Here is a 22,960-nt window from a genome sequence, read left to right as displayed (position 1 = left end):
GTTAAAAAAAAAAAAAATGAGATTCCTGTTGTTAATTTCTAAAGATAGTTGTCAGTGTAGAAAATGTTGTATACTATTTTCTTTTGAGAAATTCTTTTTTCTTGTAAGAAAAGTACTTCATGATAATTTGTATGAAACAGACAGTAGATAAGGGAGCTCCTCAAGAGAGCCATATTTCTGTGAGTGTAAGAAAATAGAATGATTATGAAAGAAAATCTGAGGTAGAGAGAGTAGAATATTCAATAATAGATTAGGAAAATGGGAATTATTTGCATATTACTAAACTCATGGTGTCAGAGACTGTCTTTGTTTGCTTTCATATTTTCCACTATACCTAGCACAGTATCTTACAAATACATTTAGCAGGTACTTAAATCCAACAACCCAGAAAGAACAGTATTATTAAATCAAAGCCTAAGCTTTACTTATGACTTTACTTTCCAACACTTATGATGTTAAGTATCCTCAATTTCCTCAACTGTAAAAGTTGGATAAATAATATTTTTACAACCTGTCATGTAGTGGTTTTAATGCACGTTGAACTCTCTGAGGGAGGCAAACTGACAGTACACTGCAAAACGTTTTTAAATATGAACTAGAACCATCACCAAAACATAAGAACTCTCTCACTGGGGAATAGAGCTTCATTATTCTTCATTTCAAACCTTATAAAAGATGGCTAAACAAACTCATATGTCAGGATTATGGAATATTGTGGGAGCAACAATATGATATAGTAGAACTGAAAATCAGAAAATGAGTTTCAAATCTCGGGTTCAGGCCTGTGATCCTTGGGCAGGTTACTTCAGTTCATTGTTCCTCAGTTTTCTCATTTGCATAATATAAGTTGTGAGGAAAGTCTTGAAATTCCTCTATGAATATGAGCTATTAGTAAAAATATGACAATACATTGTAGCTGCTAAATGACAATTAGTGTCAAGTGGATCAAGAGGATAGAAAAATGCCTAGTCAATACAAGTAATACTTTTTAATATAAATAGACCACATCCTAAAAGTATGTAGTATAGCTTCTGTGTTTAGCAAACAAAACAGAGTATGTTAAAACCTTTTCAAGAAACTATTTCTAGCCATATGAAAAGATGCTCCAAGTCATTATTAATCAGAGAAATGCAAATTAAGACAACTCTGAGATACCATTACACACCTGTCAGACTGGCTAGAATGACAGGGAATTATAATGCAGAATGTTGGAGGGGATTGTAGGAAAACTGGGACACTGATACATTGTTGGTGGAATTATGAATACATCCAGCCATTCTGGAGAGTGATTTGGAACTAGTTATCAAACTGTGCATACCCTTTGATCCAGCAGTGTTACTACTACTGGGCTTATATCCCAAAGAGATCTTAAAGAAGGGAAAGGGACCTGTATGTTCAAGAATGTTTGTGGCAGCTCTCTTTGTAGTGGCCAGAAACTGGAAACTGAGTGGATGCCCATCAATTGGAGAATGGCTGAATAAATTGTGTGTTAGAATCCTAGTGTTAACTCAGTGGAATAGATACAATGCTTATTGGTTCACACATTAGAGCAAATCCTTACAAAGTGATAAGTCAGTTGCCTAATTTAACATGGTACTTAGCAAATTCTCTAACTCATTAATGTATTTAAAGTACTCATTGGAGTTCACAAGTATGGGAGATTCATCACACCTCCCTTAATCTCTCTCTCAGAGGAGGAGTCAACCTTTGGGATATCATATATAAAGAAGCTCTTAGAGCTTCAGGTTAGTTAGTTAGTTAGTTCAGTTGAAAAGATTGAGAGGGGAGCACTCTGGGAGGAAGCCCACAAGCCCACTCTCGGAGGTGGAGTCAGATTCATTCCATCTTCCACCTTTATGCTGGCTGGAAGCTGAAGAAAGCAGAGGCAAAGGGCAAGCTGCAAGATCTCTTAGAACCAAGGAGAGAGAGAGGCCTCTAAGAAAGCTAACTGGGCTTGGAAAGAGATAAGAAATAAACATTTGGATTTTATCAGCTGACTGTATTTGAAGTGATTACTCTGAACCAAAACTAAGGCTGCCTCCAGAAAACCTCCCCAAGAAACCTGCTCAGAGAGAACCATTATATTTTAAAGAAGAGAACACCACTTGAAACAATTGTGGTATATGAATGTTCTGGAATATTATTGTTCTATAAGAAATGACCAGCAAAATGATTTCAGAAAGGCCTGGAGAGACTTACATGAACTGATGCTGAGTGAAATGAGCAGGACCAGGAGATCATTACATACTTCAACAGCAATACTATATGAGGATCAATTCTGATAGATGTGGCCCACTTCAACAATGAGATGAACCAAATCAGTTCCAGTAGAGCAGTAATGAATTGAACCAGCTACACCCAGCAAAAGAACTCTGGGAAATGAGTATGAACCACTACATAGAATTCCTAATCCCTCTATTTTTGTCCATCTGCATTTTTTAGTTCCTTCACAGGTTAATTGTACACTATTTCAAAATTCGATTCTTTTTGTACAGTAAAATAACTGTATGGTCATGTATACATATATTGTATTTAACATATGCTTTAACATATTTAATATGTGTTGGTCAACCTGCCGTCTGGGGGAGGGGAGAGGGGAAAGGAGGGGAGAAATTGAAACAAAAGGTTTTGCAATTGTCAATGCTGACAAGTTACCCATGCATATATCTTGTAAATAAAAAGCTATAATAAAATAAATAAATAAATTTAAGGGGGGGGGAGCCTTATCAAGAGATTCTCAAGGAAAAAGTGTATATTTTAGAAAGTGAACTAATGTAAGATTTGGAATCTAACATTAGCAGACATGATTGTAGAACAAGTATTTAAAAACAATTTTCTTTTTTTTAGCTGTCCAAGGCTATCGATTGACAAATGGGGGTTATGATTATCTTGCTTTGAAAGCACTTTCTTCAAGACAGGTAGTTGACTCTGTTGGAAACCAGATGGGTGTTGGCAAAGAATCAGGTAATTTTCTAAAATGTCAAATTCTTTCTTTAAAATTAGCTTTTCTTTTCCTTTAACTTTTTTTCTCTTTCTTCTGCTATGTATCAATAGATTGGTTTCTATGTATTAAATAAAGACTTCTTTAGTTTTCTAAGTTATGCAGGGGTTTTTTTTTTTCAGATATTCATAATTACTACCATAAGCCATAAGAGTTAGAAGTCATCAAGTCTTGTCCTTTCAGTTTGATAAATGAAGAATGTGGCCCAGAGAGGAGAAATTACTTGTTCAAGGTCACATAATAGCAGAGCCAAGATTAAAAATTCTGTTAAAAAAAAAAAAAAAGAAGAAGTCCCAAAAGCTATTCATGGCTTTAGGTTTTTCTTTTTTTAAATTTTCAGTTTCAAATTTTTTTCCTACCCCAACCATCAAGACGGTAAGGCAAAAAATTATTTAAAATAAGTATAGTTATTTGTAGAGAGCTGGAACTCTGGAGAAGTATACTTGAAACAAGGTGTTAACTCAGTGGAACTGATGAGATAATGGTTCTCTAGTTCACATATCTAATATGATATAATGATAAATAATCACTCTAGTTTGAGATAATGTTATAATCAGTCTAGATTGGCTTATACATATCAGTATACTGTAATGATGTAATTGTAATAGGGTATTTAAACTGGGGACAAAGACAGACTACGGATTGAGACTGAGTCAGACTATGAAAGAGTCAGACTGCTGGAGGAGACTGGGTCAGACTGACAGAAACAGACTGTGAAGGAGACAATAAAGACTTTAAACTCTATTCCTGTCCATCCTCATGGCGACTATCCTGCTGAGACCAAGGCCCGTCTGGAGGTCATTCAGAAAGCTATCCTGGATGTTACCATTATTCAAAGCAAATTCCCATATTAGCCACTTCCTCCAAAAAAAGTTTAAAAAAAAAAGAAGAGAATATTCCTCAGTCCCATACCCTTGAGTCTCTCAGTTCTGTTCATCGTGGTTCCTTTGGTTTGGTTAACTAGATAATATCCATAAATCCACTTACACAGAAACACAGAAACTGTAGGTGTCACAGGAGACTGAAATTGAACCAATAAGCAAGAGTCATTGTTAGCCTTTCTGTGTTATTGAGCTCCCACTATTCCCTGAGGACACATCCTGTGTCATAGAAGACATATGTGACTATGTATGGTTTTGCATGCTTCCTTAACTGAGGGTACTACTGTCAATCTGCATGATAGTAAGGCTTAATTTTAAGAGAAAATAAATAAAAGTTTTTCTTTGCAGTACATCCCACTTTAAAGACCACTGCACTGCTCTTGGCCTTGCTTTGATATATTAGAGCCGAGGACTGTTGGTCATCTGCTTGTCTCATTCCATGACTGGCCATATTTGCCAGCTATAAATCTTTCTCTGATGACATTCTTTATACTATTTCTCTTATAGTACATATTTATTAAGTGATGTTGTCTGATATTCTAAGACTGTTGGTAATCAAAAAATAAGACTTTTGGGGGAGAAAAAGTGCTGTGTGCTTTTTCAAAAGCTACCCACCCAGCTCTGTGCTGCCTGTTTGATTGTGGGCCAGACCTTTTGCTCAGGGTTTCTTCAGGGCAAGCTAGGTAGGATAGTGGATAGAATGCTGGGTCTGGAGTCAGGAAGACTCATCTTCCTAATTTCAAATCCAGACTCAAATATGTGACCTTGGGCAGGTCATTTAAACCTCTTTGCCTCAGTTCTTTATCTTTAAAATAAGCTGCAGAAGGAATTGCAAACCACTCTAGTATCTTTGCCTCAGAAATCTCAAATGGGGAAATAAACAGTGAGACACAACTCAACAATAAGTTCTCTTTTCCAGATGTATTACCATATATACCAGTTCTATAAGTTGTCTCTCCAACTATAAGTTGATATAATGTGAATATAGTAAGCTTTCTAATTACCTATATTAGGAAATGTCATTTTTACATAAAAAAGAAATAAATTGATTTAACTCAAGGGGGAAATTACTCTGCATGTAGTAATAATGATTTTCTTACTCTTTGAACTTCAGATATTTACATTGTTGCAGACGAAGAGAAGAAACAGTATGCACTAAAGTTTCACAGATTGGGAAGGACTTCATTCCGTAATTTGAAAAACAAACGTGATTACCATAAGCACAGACATAGGATGTCTTGGCTTTATTTATCCCGTTTGTCTGCCATGAAGGAATTTGCCTATATGAAGGTACTTTTAATTATAAATATCTATATTCACTTTTGCATTTTTTTCATTTAGCTTTATGCAGCAAGCTGAAATAATTATTGACACAGATTTTCTAAAGACTCGCTTATGACTAGCCAGATATTATTAATATTGTGGTTTGAGTGTCTATAATTGCTATAATTTCAGTGCAAACATAGAAATAAGGATTCCCAGTTGATTAGCCCCTAAAATTCCTAAAAATAAATCTTCTGAATTTCTCAAGGCTGAGATGAGCAGTCCCCACTCAGAGAGAGTGAAAGCTATAGAAAAGTCCTCCTGTTCTTCCATGCCCATTCCTACTTCCACATAGATGGATGGGTGTTTTGTGGTCATGAAAAGCAAGGCTGAAGTAATGAGACTTCTTTTTACTTCTTTATGGAGTATTACCTTGAACAAGGATTGGGCCACAGTAAGAGAATAGATAGCCATGTTAAGGGCCTGGAGCCTAGGAAGTAATTTTATGACCTCGGCAGAAATGTCAGCAAAAATAATGAGAGCACTACTTGTTTTAGTTTCTCTTGAGGCTTTGGAATGAAATCTGATTAACAAAATTTTAAACACATTACCTTTAAGGCCTCTCCTCTTGTGTCATGAGAATTACAGTAGAATTCAAACTAAATCCATTTCATTCAACAATCTGCAAGGATTTATTAAGTACTTACTCTGTGCCAGGCTTTATGCTAGTGTCTGAGCAATATATTAATATGAAGAATGAAAGGATCCCTGTTCATGGTGAGCTTACATTCTGATGAAGAAGACAACAAGGATATGTAATAATGCAAACAGCATAAATATAAAGTTTAACTAATAGAAATATATACAAAGCAGTTATATGTAAGGTAGTCTGGACATACTAGGAAAGACTGCAAGAAATGGTGCATCAGATACATCTTAAAAAAAGAGATAGCATATATGAAGCAGAGGTAAGAATTAAAGTACATTCAAACATGTGGGAAATCAGAGTACAGGTGTGGAGGAAGGAGACAAAGTGCTAAAAGAACAGCAAAAGTCCAGTTTGGCCAGATGGTAGGGTACAGGAAAGGGGAATAATTTCCAATGAGTCTAAAAAATACATTGTTTTCCTCTGTGATCTTACTTCCCTAAGCTTTTTACCTAGCATAGTTGAATTTCTCAGGTTTTCAACTTAACTGAAATTCCTTCCCTCTTCTCTACATTCCTTTGTCTTAGGAGAATTAAATGCAAGACATTAATAAAAAAGCATTTAAGCATTATGTGTCCCTTTTTAGAATACGTGCTCCTTGAAAGCAGTGACTATCTGGCTTATTTGTGTTTCAAGCATTTAACAAAGTTCTCTGCATTGTAATCAAGAGCTAAGTAAATGCTCATTCAGTCAGTCATTAAACACCCAATATATGCTGAAATATTCTTCTTCCATAAGCAAAATGGTGATTTCTTTAGTGACCTCATATGTCATATGGGAATAAGGAGGTAGCTAAAAAAAGCTGATGTGATCTTAGGCTGAATTAAGGAAGGCTTATTATCAAGAAGGAAAATTTAAATAACCATTTTGAGGGTATTGTAAGAGACTACTCTTTTCCAGATTTAAGTGTGCTGTATCATTTCTGAAATTCCTCACACATCTGATATTTTTTTAAAAAGAACAGTGAATGTCAGGGCATCAGCTCTTGGAAACCTTGAAACCCCAGGGAACATAATAACTGTTACCACATAGCTAAAGTTGTATTAGTACATTCACAAGACTTGGAGATTAAAAATAAGCAGTCTTTCTTCACCAAGCACCGCTGCTAGGAACTGTCTGAGGGAGAAAATTTTGCTATTAAAAATCAATTTCCATTGTTTGCTGTGCCATGGATTCTGTCATCACAATGAAACTAATACTGCTAAAGAGGGAGGAAAAAACACTGACCAAGAGATGAAAAACAGTTGATGAATGATTCATAAACCACAACTAGATGGAGCAATAGATAGAATGCTGAATTTGTTATCAAAAAGTCCTGAGTTCATATCCTCTTTTTGACATTTACTTAGCTCTGTGAACTTTGACAACTAAACTAAAGTGGAAATAATGATGGAGCATTTATCTCACTGGGTTGTTACCAGGATCCAAAGAGAAAATATATAAAATATACTTTGCAACCATTAAGGTAAATATTTCAGCATATATTGGGTGTTTAATAACTGACTGGATGAGCATTTACTTAGCTTCAGATTACAATGCAGAGAACTTTGTTAAATGCTTGATACACAAATAAGCCAGATAGTCACTGCTTTCAAGGAGCACATGTCCTAAAAAGGGATAGACAATATATATGAGACTTCAGCTCCATAAGTGCATAATGTTTAAATGCTTTTTTATTAATTTCTTGCACGTAATAACACTTTAAAGTTTGCAAAGTATTTTATATATCTTATAACAGTTTTGTGACCTAGGGGCTATTTTTATACCTATATTACAGATGAGGAAATTGAGGCTGAGAAAGGTTAAGTGACTTGGATCACAGAATTTTTAAGTATCTGAGACAGAATTTGAACTCCTGTATTTCCAACTCCCTTCAGGTATTATCTCTACTACATCACTTAGCCGATTCTCATAGATTATTGAAACAAGCAAATCATAAATTAGAGACTAGGATATCACAGGCATTAGAAAATTAACAACCTGAAGAGTATGATTTTTCTCTGCCTTAAATTCATTTAGCATTGGAAACTGATATCCTGAATTAGTCTTCTACCAATTTCTTTCAAGAAATGTCTTATACTTATGCTCAGCAGCAGAAATAGAGAATAGGAGAAATGTGCTAAATAACAATTCTTGCAGATTGAAAAAAGTCAGTTTTGGTTGACTGCAAATTTTCAATATGTACCAATGGTATGAAATGCTTTCCCCAAAAGCCAGTGTTATCTTAGTTGCATTCATAACAGCATACAATGAAGAACTTAGAAGTATGTTACACCATACTTTAAGCTGGACAGACCAGGTATAAGATACTGTATTCCATGTACTATTTTTAACAGTCATTTCCAGGTTTCCCCAAAGCAACAATCATGTTGGTAAGAGCACAAGAAAAATCATGTCAGATGAGAAATAGTTGAATGTTGAGGGATTTAAGTCTGAAAATAAATTGAGTAAATATTTGGAAGATATTCCTGTGGAACAGCACCTACTAACATAACTCCAGAGGACAGACCTAAACTTAACCAGTTAAATGCTAAAAAGAGCTAAATGTTAGTCACTTGGGCTGATATCTCATTTTAAATATTGATCTCTTCCTTAACCCTGTGTTTTGAATTCTTTCAGGCACTCTATGATAGGAAATTTCCAGTTCCAAAACCAATCGATTATAATCGACATGCGGTAGTCATGGAACTCATAAATGGTTACCCTTTGTAAGTATGATTTTTAAAGCATAAATTCTTAGTTAACAAAGTTGAAGTTTTGTTGTTGTTTTAAAAACTAGCCATATTACTTTAAGGACTTCAGAGATTGATTTTAAAAGAGTAAACACAAAAATAGATTGAAAAGTCAGTTTTCGTTTGAAATGACAGCTTTGTAAATTTCAGAGTACATTGATATAATTTAGACCTATTATGTCAAACTCTGATTTTGCAGGCTGCATATTAATTTGTAATATTTGTAATTTCAGAGTACATTGATATAATTTAGACCTATTATGTCAAACTCTGATTTTGCATGCTGCATATTAATTTATAACACCACAAATTGATATTATCTACATAGTATTGTTTGTTTTTGTTAAATATTCCCCAATTTTAATTTAATCTAGTTCCTGTTTCAAGGACAACAAATTTGACTTCTGCATTATAAAATACTTGTTGAAAAAAGTACCCTAAATTCTGAAATGTATCTTCAGAGTCTTTTGTTCACTGAATTTCAGGCAAACTCTCATTGTTATCGCAATCAAATGGTAAATTAGCACTTAAGTGATACAAGTATATCAAACAGTATCAACTTTTTAAAACAGTATGACTTTTTGGAAGTAATAAAATCGTATTAATGCTTTTCTTGCACTTTAAATGGGTAATAGGTGTCAAATACATCACATTGAAGATCCTGCTGCAGTGTATAATGAAGCCATGGAACTAATTATTAAACTTGCTAATCATGGACTAATTCATGGTGATTTCAATGAATTCAATCTAATTTTGGATAAAGATGATCACATAACCATGATTGACTTCCCACAAATGGTCTCAACATCTCATCCAAATGCTGAATGGTATGTACTGACATGTCTTGATGTTCAAATTAGGGTTTTTTGCTGATCAGTCTTTTTAAATTTGCTTTCTGTTCTTGCCTGGTTTTCCATCTTAGCATTTGTGATAGACAATCAGTTATAGGACCATACATCTAGCTGGAAAGGATCTCAAGAGTCCTCTAGTTAGGCCCCTTAATAATGAGAAATAAGAGAGAGATCAAGTGATTTCCCCCAAGTGACAGAAGTAATAGTTGAAAGGCTAAAGGTTTGAAATGAGATCCTGTGACTGCAGAGCCCATGCACTTTCTCCTAAACTTTCTCATTTTTCGTTATTATTAATCATTGAGTTTTAACGTTTCAAAGTTACCTTGCACATTACTGAATTAAACTGAATTAGGAAGAAGAAAAGTGTCCTTTTCAGAAGATTTCAAAGGCCAACATTTAAAATAATTAATTTTTTTTACCCTTCTAGAGAGAATCATATTTGTTATTATATATTTAAACTAATCCTATGTGTAAATTTGATTCAGTGTGGTAGAAACTGGGGAAGAGAATATATTTTTCTGAAGAAGATGAACATGGAGTTATTTCAAATCAGAAAGAATCCCAGTTTTCCTATTGAGTGAAAAAGTTATGGTTCTAGATTGAAACTAATGGCCATTTCTCTGAAAATAATCACAGTTTTGGTTTATTAGAAATTTTTTTCCTTTTAATTTCTGTAACAGAAAGAATCAACTTATGTGCCATACTGATGTGATCAGGATAGCAATACCTAGTTCAGAATGAACATAATGATAAATTCACAATGGCCATTCTCTTTAATAAAAGGTAGATCTATTTAGAAGAGATTACAGACAAAATGAAGGGATATTAGATACCAGGAATGGTAAATATGAAATAGAGTTGGAAGAGCATAGAGCTAGCCTAACCATAGTTAGGAGAAAGATGCCATTACAGGGAAAGCCCTATGAGGAGGGAGGCAGAGTAACCTCATTCAGGACTTGGTCCTGAATAAGAACTTAACAAATATCTTCATCATAAGTGGATCCTTTCTAGGGGAAATACAGCTTTGGGCATTTCTCTGGCACACAGGCTGGAACTCAGGAGGAAGAGTCAGGGACCCAGACTTGTCCAAAGATATGCCAGAAGAGTCTGGGAAAGCTAACTTCCTATTTCTATGCAATGATGGTAGATAGCATTTACATTATGACTGCCTTAACTTATGATAATAAGATCGTCTGGGAAAGTAAGTTCCATCTAGGTTTTCTCATAGGTTGTTGTGAATGTCTTTCAAGATGCTAACTAGATTGGAAACAGGATTAATGAATTAACAATAGACTCTGACTTCATGCTATTCTATACAAACAGGATTTGGGCTTCTTCCTGACAAGGGAAGAGAGTAAATTGCATAAATATTAATTACATTTTTATACTAGTTAATAGACAAGATGTCAGTAGAGAGTGCAAAACACAAGATTATATAGACTCTTAACATAGAAGCCATCCACCATAGATCCCCATCCCACCCTGACCTTTTCTCCTGTTGTCTGGGGGAGTCCAGGCTTACAATCTAAACACAGAAGATTTTTCCTAGGAATATAAGAATACTAGTAAATAACAAATTCTTTATCCATCAAGTACTTAAATGCTAATTAAAAGGTGGGAGGAACAGGAGGGGAAATGCTCATCCAAGACAAGTGAACACCTTTAGCTTTTTAGCTATAGCTCAACTTGTTATTGCAAAGTCTTAAGTCACAATTAGGGCATAGGTTGAAGCCACATACTTCTGAGTGGTCTTTATTTATCCCATTCACTAGTTTCCTTCTTTCCTTTCTTCCTTCATTATCTCCATCTCTCCTTCTCTCCTTCCTTTCTCTCCCTCTGTCCACATTGTGTATCATGCATACTCTTACTTGCTGGTGTTCTAACCATAGGAATGTAAGTTTTGAAAGATATCTTGGAGTTAGTGGACTGAATTTCTTTTAGGACCTGACACTCATTTATGGGTCTATTATAGGTCCCTCCCAAATCTTACTTGGTCATTGTTTGAGTCTTGCTGGCTCTAGAGTGAGTATAAATGGCAGTTGTTTCTATTTTGGCCAGAAACTCTGAGGGTTTTCCCCACCCAGATCAGTTTTTTTTTTTTTTTAAACTGGATAAAAGTGGCCATTCTTTGCCTTAATAATTACTTAGCCTTAATCATAAATGGGTAGTTAACTCTGTCAGACTGAGACCTGGAATCTGAGGTTATCTTCAGTGACTGATTACTACCTTGCTACAGAATCCAGATGGCTCCAGAAGAGATGACTTTGCACACCTCTCCCTCCCTTAAATCCATTTCATGATATCACCTTTCTGTTGTCATAATTTTCTTCAAGAAGAAATCTAGCTAGTTTCTCTTAAAAATAGGAAAATTTAGAAGAGAAAGATAGGTTTGAGAATAATGATAATGAGTTTTCTTTTAGACATGTGGAATTTGAGTTCAGGAATGACTGAAGCTGAATATAGAGCTGAAAGTTATCTCCATACAAAATAATTATACTCAGCAGCTAATGAATAAAGAGGTTAGGTGGTCACACAGTAATGAACAGAAATATAATTTGAATCTGATCTCCTTAATCCAAGACTGATGTTCTTTCTACTTAATCTTTTTTGTGTCATGGTCCCCATTATTAGTGTGGTAAAATCTGTGGACCACTTTTCAAAGTAACTTTTTAAAATTAATGAAATACCTAGGTTTAAAAAGGAAATCATTTATATTGAAATACAGTTATGAAAAACTCTGAAATCTATCCATGATAAGAAATACTAATGGAGAAGGAAAAATAGCCGGACCAGAACTCCAGTCAGAGGATTGTTTGGAAAAATGAGCTAACAAAGGAAACTGAGAGTTGGAGGAGTCTCAGAGATAAGAGAAAAACCAGGAGAAAGGAATTTCGTGAAAATCCAGAAAAGAAAGAGTATAGAGAACTTATTGAATGAATAGTCCATAGTGTCAAAGGCTATACTTCAACAGAAAACTGAGGACAAAGTAAAAGCCATCAGATTAGACAATTAAGAGATGAATTAAGGAATGAGTATAAGCAGATTTTTCCAGGAGTTTGACTGTGAAAGGAAGGAGAGAAATAGGTTTAATTTCTCTTTTAAATTGAGATAGTCTCTTAAAATATCATTCTTATGATATTTAGGCTACATTGTAATCTGCTTGAGGGCAGAGACTTGAATCTAAATTATGTGTTCTTTCTCCAGCCCTTTTCCACGCGGTTTCACAGCTTCCATGGTGTTGTTGAAGGCACCCCCATCATCCCAGTTTCTCAGATATCATCCTTGACTCATCTCTTGCATTGATCCCACACATCCAATCTATTAGCCAGTCATTTTATTTTTACTTTTACATTATCTCTCATATGTCCCATTCTCTTTGCTTTCCCAGGCACTACCTTTAGTTCAGGCCTTTTATCTTAATGACTATTAATCTTTTTAATCTTTTGTCTTAATGACTATTGCTGTAGCCTTCTAATTGATCATCCTGCCTCAAGTCTCTGCTCCTTCCAGTGCATCCTCCATACTATTACCATACAAAACAAAGGTTTTAAAGTATACAAACTCCACTGGTTCCCCCTATGATCAAATATAAAGCCCTCTCTCTTTAGCATTTAAAGTCCCTCACAATTTGATCCTTTCCTGTTCAATCTTCTTCTGTTTTTCTTTCCTCCATGTATTCTATGATCATTCTGTGCTAGCCACCTTGATGTTTTTCCCACATATCACTTAATCCTCTTTTTAATCTTTGAACCAACTTTCACTTCTGCCTTTTGATATTCCTACCTTTATTCAACTCAGATTAAATACAATCTTCTATGAGGAGGCTTTTGTGGTCCTCTACCTCCCAGCCACTTGAGCATTTCTGTCTATGCTTATTTTCCTTCCAATCGATATTTTATATATACCAATTTATTTATATGTCTTTATCAGTAAATAAGTTCCTTGAGGAAAAAGACTTTTTGTATTTTTGCTCTCTTTTGTAAACTCAGTACTTAGTATAGTGCCTGGCACATTACAAGAATTTCATAAAGTGATATTTGATTAACAATCTAACAAAGAAATGTTGAGATGTTCAATAAAAGGTTTTTCATCTTTGGTTTTGTTGTTCGTTTTATTTTGTTTTGCTTTTTAAAGCGCTAGTCTTGGATATGTTTTAAGGTTGCTGGGAAGGAACCAAATGTTGTCCCTATTAGATACTAGAGTAGACAGTGAAACAGTTGGGAATGATATTCATGATTTTTGAGATGAAGAGAGAAGGGAGTTTGTGAAGCATGGCCCCAATTTTCCCACTAAACAATGAAGCAGCATTTGTTTCTCATGATTCACTAGAAAATGTTTGGTTTTGCTTCTTTAACAGTTTTATGTTGCAACAATATTAGCCATTATCATGTCCTCATTTAAAAAAAAATATTTTTGAATAACTGGTTGGTGTAGTGAGTCAAGAGCAAGGAAGAATTAAGCAAGTCCAGTCCCTATCCCAGTCTTTAAATAATTTTTTTTCTTATATTAAAATAAGTGAATAACATTGTGTTTGGGCAGATAAGAAAAGGGGGGATTTAGGATCAAATTAAATAATACAAAATGATTCTTACTTTACAGGTACTTTGACAGAGATGTTAAATGCATTCGAGATTTCTTCATAAGACGTTTCAATTATGAAAGTGAACTTTATCCAACCTTTGGAGATATCAGGTCAGTTCAGTAGAGTGTTTAGATTTTTTTTTTTAATTAATATAACCTTTCTTGTGTGACTGATTTATTAGCCTCAAACCTTAATACTTTTAGCTAATTGTGGAAAATACTGAACATCTATGCGGTCATGTTCTCATGCAAATTAGGAAAATTTTTCCTTAAAAGATACTGAGACTATACTATCCTCAAGATTTGTTTGACTGCAGAGAATAAAATGAGACTGTTCACACAACTTTTGACCACGAGGAGGAGCTCCAGGTATGTTTTGATAATTGGCTGATCTGCTCAGACCAGGATAAGCATTCACTTGAATCATCTTGAGAGGAGTCTACAATGCTTCTCCTTGTTTAATATCCTTTGGCTGTAGCCAAGAAATCTCTATTTGTTAACTGCGAAGTGGCATGTAAGAGCATCTCATTTGCTTTCCTAATCAAATTTAAACCTGCTAGGAAACTAGCCTCAGTTGAGCTCAATCCACAATAATCTTGGATAATCTTCCTGGAAGAAGAGCTTTATCCATATTAAGGGAATCACATTTGTGTAAGCCATTTGTATGTTGGAAATGACAGTGCAACTGGGTCAGCAGTTGTCATTAACTATGATTTATGTAGCTATAGCCAGCCAAAGGAGGTAGGCATGAAGTGACCTCCCCCAGAAGAGAATTCAATCAAGTTAAGTTTCCATTCCTAGCTCTGAATTGCAACCTGCAATTCTCTCTAGAGCCTTCACAAAGGAGCACTGAAGAGAACAGGGTTAAAAGCCCCAGGAACATTTTCCTCATCTCAGCAGAATTGGATTAAACAGGGCTAGATAGTAATTGGGCTATACTCTATTAATATACATGATTGGATTAAGAATGGTCCCTGCCCACTCTCCTTGCAAGTCCTGATGTGTTGTATAGGAAATGACGATTTTGGGGGGTGGAGGCAGAGAGGGAAGAAGACAAGCTGGGAGAGATTGGGCTGAGTTTGAGACTCCGAGCTGCTGGTTGTGTGGCTGCTGGTCTAGCTAGCTTCTTGACTCAGCTGCACACATTGCTATCGCCGATTCTCTTCCACCTCCGATCCTTCTTCACTGAGAATAAAGACTGACGATTTTCCCCTAACCTGAATTCCTGTCTCGTGCTGATCTTAAAATACACGATCTTAACATTGCACAGAGCCAATAGGTTTTGGGTTTTGTATTGTTTTGTGCCTTTCAGCAGAAAAGAGTAAAAGGAATATTAAACATGGAATGAGAAAGAATATTTGAGGTTGATTTCTAAGTGGCAAACTCAAGTAAATGGAAACATGGTGGAATCCTCAAAAAATAGGGATTAATTATCCCTATTAAGAAGTGGTTAAGAGAGAGAATTTGGGGGATTGGAAATATTGAATTTTAGATAGCTGAGGCTTTCAATTAGAAATAAATATCCAGCAAGCAACTTGTGCTGAGAAAAGAAATTAAGACTGAATAAAGAAATTTGAGAGTCATTTACCTAGAAATAATAGTTGAATCCACGGAAGCTGATGAAGGTTATCAAGAGAATAGACTATAGAGAAAGATAAGAGAAGGCCTGAGACAGAGCTCAGGGAACACAGAATCACAGAATTTTAAAATTGAAAGTACCTCAGTAATCATCTGGTAAAACCCATGCATTATAATAATAACAATAATAGTGATAGGGAAGTAGAGAAACTGAAGGGTGTAGCAAAAGCAGATCATAGATTTGAGAGTAGTGAGGTATAGGGTAAAATAGAAAGCTAGAAGGTTGTGTCTGAGGAACTTCAGAATTGTAGATTGTAATGATAAAATATTTGTAGATAATGATGAAATCAGGTATATGATATATAAATCATGATTAGTATTTATTGAAGGTTTTGAATATTGATCATTTTAACACATAGACAAAGAACTAGATTCGTACCTGCCAGCAGTCTCTTTGTTCACCATAATCATTTTGGTGTTAAGTAAGCAAATAATTAAATGACCTAAATCAATTAGAGACTTCTGTATAGATCTGGGTTTTAAGTTTATCAATAGAGTCCTTATTAATAATATCAAATCATTTGTCTCATTCTTCAAGAAAATAGCATTTATTTCATTGGTGGTAATTTTTAGGTATCTTGATACTACATGTTGCTTAGTCAGTGTTGATACATCAAATGGTGATAAAAGGAGAGGGAAGATATACTCAAGATTTGCAGGACACTTTTTTTTTAATTTAATCTGAATTGTTTACATTTTCTCCTTCAGTTTCTTAAGTGTAGGCAATCAACAAAATAAGTCAAGCCCTGATTTGTAACATTCTATCTCCACTATATTATTGCAAACAGCCCACTGAAAAATTAGCAATAAAATTAAGTAGATAAACATATTACAATTTTCTAATACCTTTATTATATTTACTGTATTTCACACTCTATTGCAATTATATAATCATAACATGAAATATATAAATCCACATGCTTAAAGTATATATGCAATATGTTCTTGAGTAATTATAAAACATTGCATTTGGGGTTCTAAAACCTTCATTTTTTGAATGTATTATCTATTAGAAATTAATTTGGAAATTTATCAATATTATCAATCATAAAATTATCAATCAAAAAATCAAGATTTTTGTTGAGGAATTTTACTACTTGAAACTGCTTTTTTTTTCCCCTAGGAGAGAGGACTCTCTTGATATAGAAATTTCTGCCAGTGGATATACAAAAGAAATGCAAGAAGATGATGAACTACTCCATCCTCTAGGTCCTGATGATGAGAGTCTTGAAATAGGAGAAGAATCTGAATGTTCTTCATCACTTGAAGAACTGACAGAGCAAGTAAAGACTTCTAAGTTGGAATATGGAAGAGATGTTATAGATAAATCAGATGATGATTGTAAAAGAAATTTTTCTGAAGATCTAGTACAAAGGAATACAGATGTACTATCTGAGGATAAGAATAATGCACAATATTTTGGAATGACTGAATTCAGTCATTCATTAGCAGAAATTCAGGGAGAGATTGTTGAAGCAAAAAAGAGAAGTTGCATACAGCATTCTGCAACTGATTTTCATGAAGAGGAAAACAGCACCAAAAATATGAACAAGGGAGAAGATCAAATGCATCAAGAAGAAATTCCAACTGATTCTCAGGAATATGAAGATGAATGCCCTGATCTGGTTAACTTGTCAGCATTAAACAAAGAACTCAGGCCTTTCAGGTATGGATTTGTATCGACTGGACCTTACTTTAATTTTTGGTTCAGTATTTATTGATTCTCATAATGATCATCTTTCAAAAAACCTGACATATTTCTCTTATATAAAATGGAAATATATAATGTGTTGCTTTTTATCTTTACAAGCCTAAATTTTATTCCTTTACTTTTTAATCTGTCAGTCCAAGGCAGCTTATTGATTGATTTTTAAGTAAATGTTTTGTCAAAACTTCTGTTGCTAATGCAAAATGGTAACTTCTGAAGACTATATAGGTGCTCTTTATAGATTTAACACTTATTAGCTGCATTCTGTTAAAAGAAAAAGGTTTTGTGTTTGCTTTATTTTTTTTTTACATGTTTACATTATGTTTCATTTGTAAATTCTGATGCTTTCATCTAGTCTGTGTGGCAAATTTGGGACTGGAGTGTATCTGCCTCCAAAATAGTGTAAAAATAAAATATAGTTGGTAGGCAGGAAGAAGGAAAGGGAGAGGGGGAAAAAAGAAAGATGTTAAGTGTATGCACATGTTCATAGCCACAATAATATAGATTGGTATGTGTTTATTTTTAAAAATGAATTCTATATTCCTGTAGCCTCTTATTTGAAACAGTATGACAATGGCTGAATAAATTTCCTCTATCCATATAGTATAATGAATTTTAGGAAATAATGTTTTGGAAATATCACAACCTTGATCAATAGAAATGGGTGGTTTGGCAGAGGAGTCCCTTAAATTGCAGTTTTTCTAACAATATAGACTCTAGTTTCAGCTTCTTTAAACTTTATGAAATAGAGAAGATTGCACCAATAATAGGGTTTTTTTTTTTAAGATATTGAATAGTATCATTAAATAAAAAACAATTTTAAATAAAAGAATCAAGTCAGAAGTGGAGGATTTAGACGAGGTAAAATATTAAAGTTCAGATCCATAGTACTTCAGATAACATACTTCATTTCTTATCATTTTACTATTTAGAGATTTTGACAAGTGGATACTTTAATAAGCCATTCAGGAAAAGATGATGTATGTCAAAGTACAGATGAGATTTTTAATTTACAAAGTCAGTAGTATTTTGTTTTGTTTTTTTAATTTTAGTATATCAATTTTTCCAACATAGTAATATTCTTTCTGAAATCTTTAGTGTGATAGATTCTCAAGTAACAAAGCCAAAACAATTATTTTATGTCTCTTTATCTGTGGAGCATTTAAGGTTTTTACTGGAATTTAAAATACTATTATTTTAAATAACATAAATGGTGGTTTTGGTTTTTCATATATTTATACTATAATAATTGAACACTAAAATTAATTTAGTGCTTAATCCAGTAACATTTGCTTTCTATTTTAGGGATGAAAACATGGAACAAATTAATCACCATAGAACTAGAACTGAGAGTGTTACTTCTGTAAGCAGTATTGTAAGCTGTTCTACAATTCCTCCGGTAATTATTTTAAATATTTGCTAAGTACCTACAGTGGATGTGATAATATGATAAGTGTTTCTGAGCGTGCAAAGTTACATAAAACTCTATTTCCTCTCTTTTCTTCCCTTCCCCAAAATCAAAAACATAAATGCTTTGATTTTGTTGTTGTAGGAATCTAATTCTTAGGAAGTTTCCTAGCACACAAAGAGACTAAGTTAATTTATTCTCAGGTTCACACAGCAAGTATTCAGAGGTAGACCTTAAATGCAATTGTCTTGATTCCAATGGCAGCTCTGATATACAACTGCACAATGTAGATATTGCACATTTTAAAAAAAAATAATTTTTTTTTGACCAATGTCAAAGATGGTTTGTGAAAATGACAACAGTAAGTTTTCAAGGTTTTCCAGTACCTTTTTGTATAAAAGGAGAGATTTGGAATTGGCCTTTGAGGTAACCTTCACCTCACCAGTTTTTCGCAATGAGCTGTTGCCAGCTATATTTTGTGACAGTTTCTGAAGGGAAAAAAAAGGAATATACTCAAGCTCTGTGAAATTAATGTTTCCCCATCATTTTTTTTTTAATCAGGTTTCTTAACTATTGTATGAAAGTATGATTTGAGGCTCTTGACAGAACAGTAAAATACAAAGCCTAGAAGGTCCTACAAAATTAGAAAGGCTTCAAATATGAACTGTGTCCATTGATAAATTTAGTGAGGGTCATCACCAATAGCCATGAATGATGGTTTGGATGTTTTTTTATTTGCTTGTTTTGGCTATGGCCATTCATGATGATCAGTTACTAAAATGTATAAAGGTTATAGTATGAGTTAATAAAATGAGGCCCATCGCAAAAGGATCAATAGTATTATATTGGTTTTCATGATTTAGAACAAATTAGTAATCACATGCTACAATGTGATATAATGCAGAAGTACTAGATTTCAAGTAAGGAAGATCTGGGTTTAAATCCACTCTGACACAGTCCCCTTAATCTTTCAGTTTCTTCAAATGCTTGCTGTTCATTTGCAGCATTTTACAAACCCCAGATGGATTGCTAATGGATAAATAAATTTAAACTACCTAACAAATAGCACAAGAAATAGCCATTATGCAAATACTAAACTAGAATCAAAGTTACAAGAAATATAGAATAATAATATTTCACAGGGTTTTGTTGAAAGGATCAAATGTGATAATGTATTCTGAAAGGTTTTTTAGAGAGAAGGAACTCATCAAAATTATAATCTGAAAATGTTAGGCTTGTAAAGTGACAAAAGTGAGAAATACCCAATGGATAATATAAAAACTAAGTAGCCTCTCAGTATTACTAGAGTAATACCAGATGGGCAGGCATGGATAGGTTACAGATTGTGTTGTTAGAAGGGATCATTCTTATATGAAATCATAGCATTCAATTGTGCATAGAGTAGCATCTATTACACAGTACACAGTATTGGGACTAGTTTTATTTCAGACTCTAATAATTTTCATTGAACTAATTTTTTACTTTAAAATATGAAGATGGAATTTAAAGTATGTTTTGAAAAGTTTTGAAAAGTTGTTTATTCTTCATTACTTCTGTCTAAGGATATTAAAATGCTGTAAATAGACAGACAGTAATCTTGGCCCAAAAATAGGGAAGAAAAACGTCAGTTGGATTGCCTTTGGGAAATTGCCTCAAATTTCCCTGAAACAAAAGTCCATCTTTTAAAACCAGTATTCTTGTGGTGATATGTGGTTTCAAATCATAGAATACTACAGAGATTCAGGATATGAGCAGACAGGTTGTAATACTTCATAAATTAAGAGTTACACAGGCCAAATAGTGTAAAGAATGTCAGAAATGTATGAGTGGAAAACAACAAATAGATTATATTATAGTATGAGCCAAAGGACAGTTGATAGACACATGTTCCATTAATATCCACAATATTTGAAAAGAATTCTAAACCAACCAATTCCTTGGGTAGATCCCCTCTTTATCAGTGGACATAGTTAAGTTTGCACAAAACATGTAGGCATGGCAGACTTTCAGTCTACATCATTGGAAGGGAAAACCTATCTCAGTGAGTCACATTCATTGAAGCAAGCATATCTATAGAACTTTAACATTTACAAAATATTTTAAATCTATTAGGTAATTTGATCCTTTTAATATCCTTGTGAGGTAAGTGCCCACAATATTATTGTTCTCATAATGAAATAGATTGGAAGATTAAGGAGTACTGGTCATACAGCTAGTAAATTGGACACAGGAATCAAATCCAGTTCTGTCTTCACTCTGTGAGTCCAATGTTCTTTTACCTACTTTTTCCCTATCAACTTTCCCACTACTTATTTTTTTTAAATTTAGCCTTCAGTCGGATTTTCATATGAGCCAGATTCAGTCTTTGGGATTCAGTCTTCTGTTATAAAGCAAATAGACAGTAATAATATCCACTAACCTGTTAGATTGTCCAAATTTAAACTGGCCTGTTTAAAATGATAGAAACTTCATGCAACCTATTCTACCCACACAAAGTCCTTAATATATCCTCAAGGGTAGCAGTAGATCCTCAACCCAAATATGAAAAATCTGATTCACAAACAATGACAATGATCCTTCTAATCCTTTTAAATCTCTTAATATTATTTTCTAGTAATCAAAATCTGTGTACATTTATTAATTCAATTTAGTAGACATTTATTAAGCAGCTATTCTGTGCAGGGCACAACCAACCGTTGTGGAAGATACAAAGGTGAAGTAAGTCAAAAATCCCTGCCATAAATTCAGAATTCAATTAAATTCAGGAGACATTAAGTGGTTTCTGCTTGCCTGACAAGAGGGCTAAAAAGAGAAAATAAAGGTTGTCTTATCCTTCTGAAGTAGATTACAAATTCTGTAGGATTTCAGAAAAAGAGAGAAAAATCAATTGGAATGTTCCTATTGATCTTATTTTAAGTATTTGAAATAAGTAACCTCTATCAGAATTAAAGTGAATTGAACTGATTTTGTTTTCTCTTAAGACCAAAGGGCATTCTATATCTTCCCCAGATTTGTCTTTTTTTATGTATTCCTACTAGCATCAGAACAGGAAATTTCTGAAGTAATAAAGAAATTGTTTTATGTCATTTGACCTAATGGCAAATACCTTTGAAAGCAACATAATTGCCAGCTACTGTGCTATAAATATTTTATAGGGCAGTAGGAGAAATGTCCATTTTCCTCCCTATAATGAACACTAGATGGCAATGTTTCGTTGAATTAGGAGAACTGGAAGTTCCCTTTTCCTCCTCTTTTTTAAGAAAGCATTGTTTTTGTTCAGAATCTGTCATTGATAGTTTAGATTTTGTTGTATGTTTTTAATTGTTGGTATTCATCTCTTGGCACAGTTTATGTGATAAGAATGTAAAATTAGAGCAGGAGACCTCTTGTTAAATACAGCTATCATTAATGCTAATGATGTGTTACCTTTCATTTTCAGGAACTGGTGAAACAGAAGGTGAAACGTCAGTTGACCAAGCAACAAAAAGCTATAGTGAGACGACGGTTACAGAAGGGAGAGGCAAATATTTATACTAAGCAAAGGAGAGAAAATGCATACAACATTAAGTCAAGCTTAGAAGCAGCTAGTTTCTGGGGATAATTATTGGGACTTTTTTCTAAAAATGTAATTTATAATACATTGAGAAGGTGTCTTGAAGATCTTATTTTTGGGGGTGATTTTAGTTATGTGAATGTGTGCATTTGTGCAGCTGACTACTTTGTTTTTTTCTAATAGGAAACTATTTTGAAGTGATTGATCTTTTTCAAGAAAACATTTGCCAAAAAATTTTTGCTAATAAATGGAAGCTTTCTAAAAGGCATTTGGGGCAGTATTACATGTATTTAATTGTTAATTTTGGTAACTAAAGCATTTCAATCCTATGGAAATTTGACAAAATATATTGTAAATACCTAACTGAAATATGCCCTTAGAGTAATAGAATCACTGACTTTTCAGAGTTGATGGAGATCTTGGAACTTAACTAGTTTGATCTGGATCTTTACAACATCCCCATCAAGTCATTCAACCTCTACTTGTAGCCTACAGATAAGTTTTGACACAACCACAGAAACATCTCAAGTCATACTGTTTCTTTGAAGTTATTTGCAGTTATAACCTCCTATACAGGTGTGACCCAGGAATAAGGCCCAGTGGAAGGATTGGTTGTATTAGTTAAACTACAGTGGGAC

At 33.9% G+C, this 22,960-nt stretch overlaps 1 protein-coding gene across 1 annotated transcript in view; it reads left to right on the top strand.

Annotated features, from left to right (window-relative positions):
- Window positions 1-22,590, top strand: part of RIOK2 (RIO kinase 2) — a 31,375-nt gene extending 8,785 nt beyond the window's left edge. Inside the window, exons 3-10 of the mRNA XM_003759486.4 lie at window positions 2,848-2,964; window positions 4,997-5,172; window positions 8,471-8,559; window positions 9,219-9,410; window positions 14,034-14,126; window positions 16,777-17,319; window positions 18,667-18,760; window positions 22,209-22,590. Of these exons, the coding sequence (XP_003759534.1) occupies window positions 2,848-2,964; window positions 4,997-5,172; window positions 8,471-8,559; window positions 9,219-9,410; window positions 14,034-14,126; window positions 16,777-17,319; window positions 18,667-18,760; window positions 22,209-22,370 (1,466 nt within the window). The 3' untranslated portion in view covers window positions 22,371-22,590. The remainder of the gene's footprint in view (window positions 1-2,847; window positions 2,965-4,996; window positions 5,173-8,470; window positions 8,560-9,218; window positions 9,411-14,033; window positions 14,127-16,776; window positions 17,320-18,666; window positions 18,761-22,208) is intronic.
- The last annotated feature ends 370 nt before the right edge of the window (window positions 22,591-22,960 follow it).

Source organism: Sarcophilus harrisii, chromosome 1 (genome assembly GCF_902635505.1).
Source record: "Sarcophilus harrisii chromosome 1, mSarHar1.11, whole genome shotgun sequence".
Classification (NCBI taxonomy): domain Eukaryota; kingdom Metazoa; phylum Chordata; class Mammalia; order Dasyuromorphia; family Dasyuridae; genus Sarcophilus; species Sarcophilus harrisii.
Note: the sequence above shows the minus strand (reverse complement) of the source record. Positions and strands in the feature narration are given on the sequence as shown.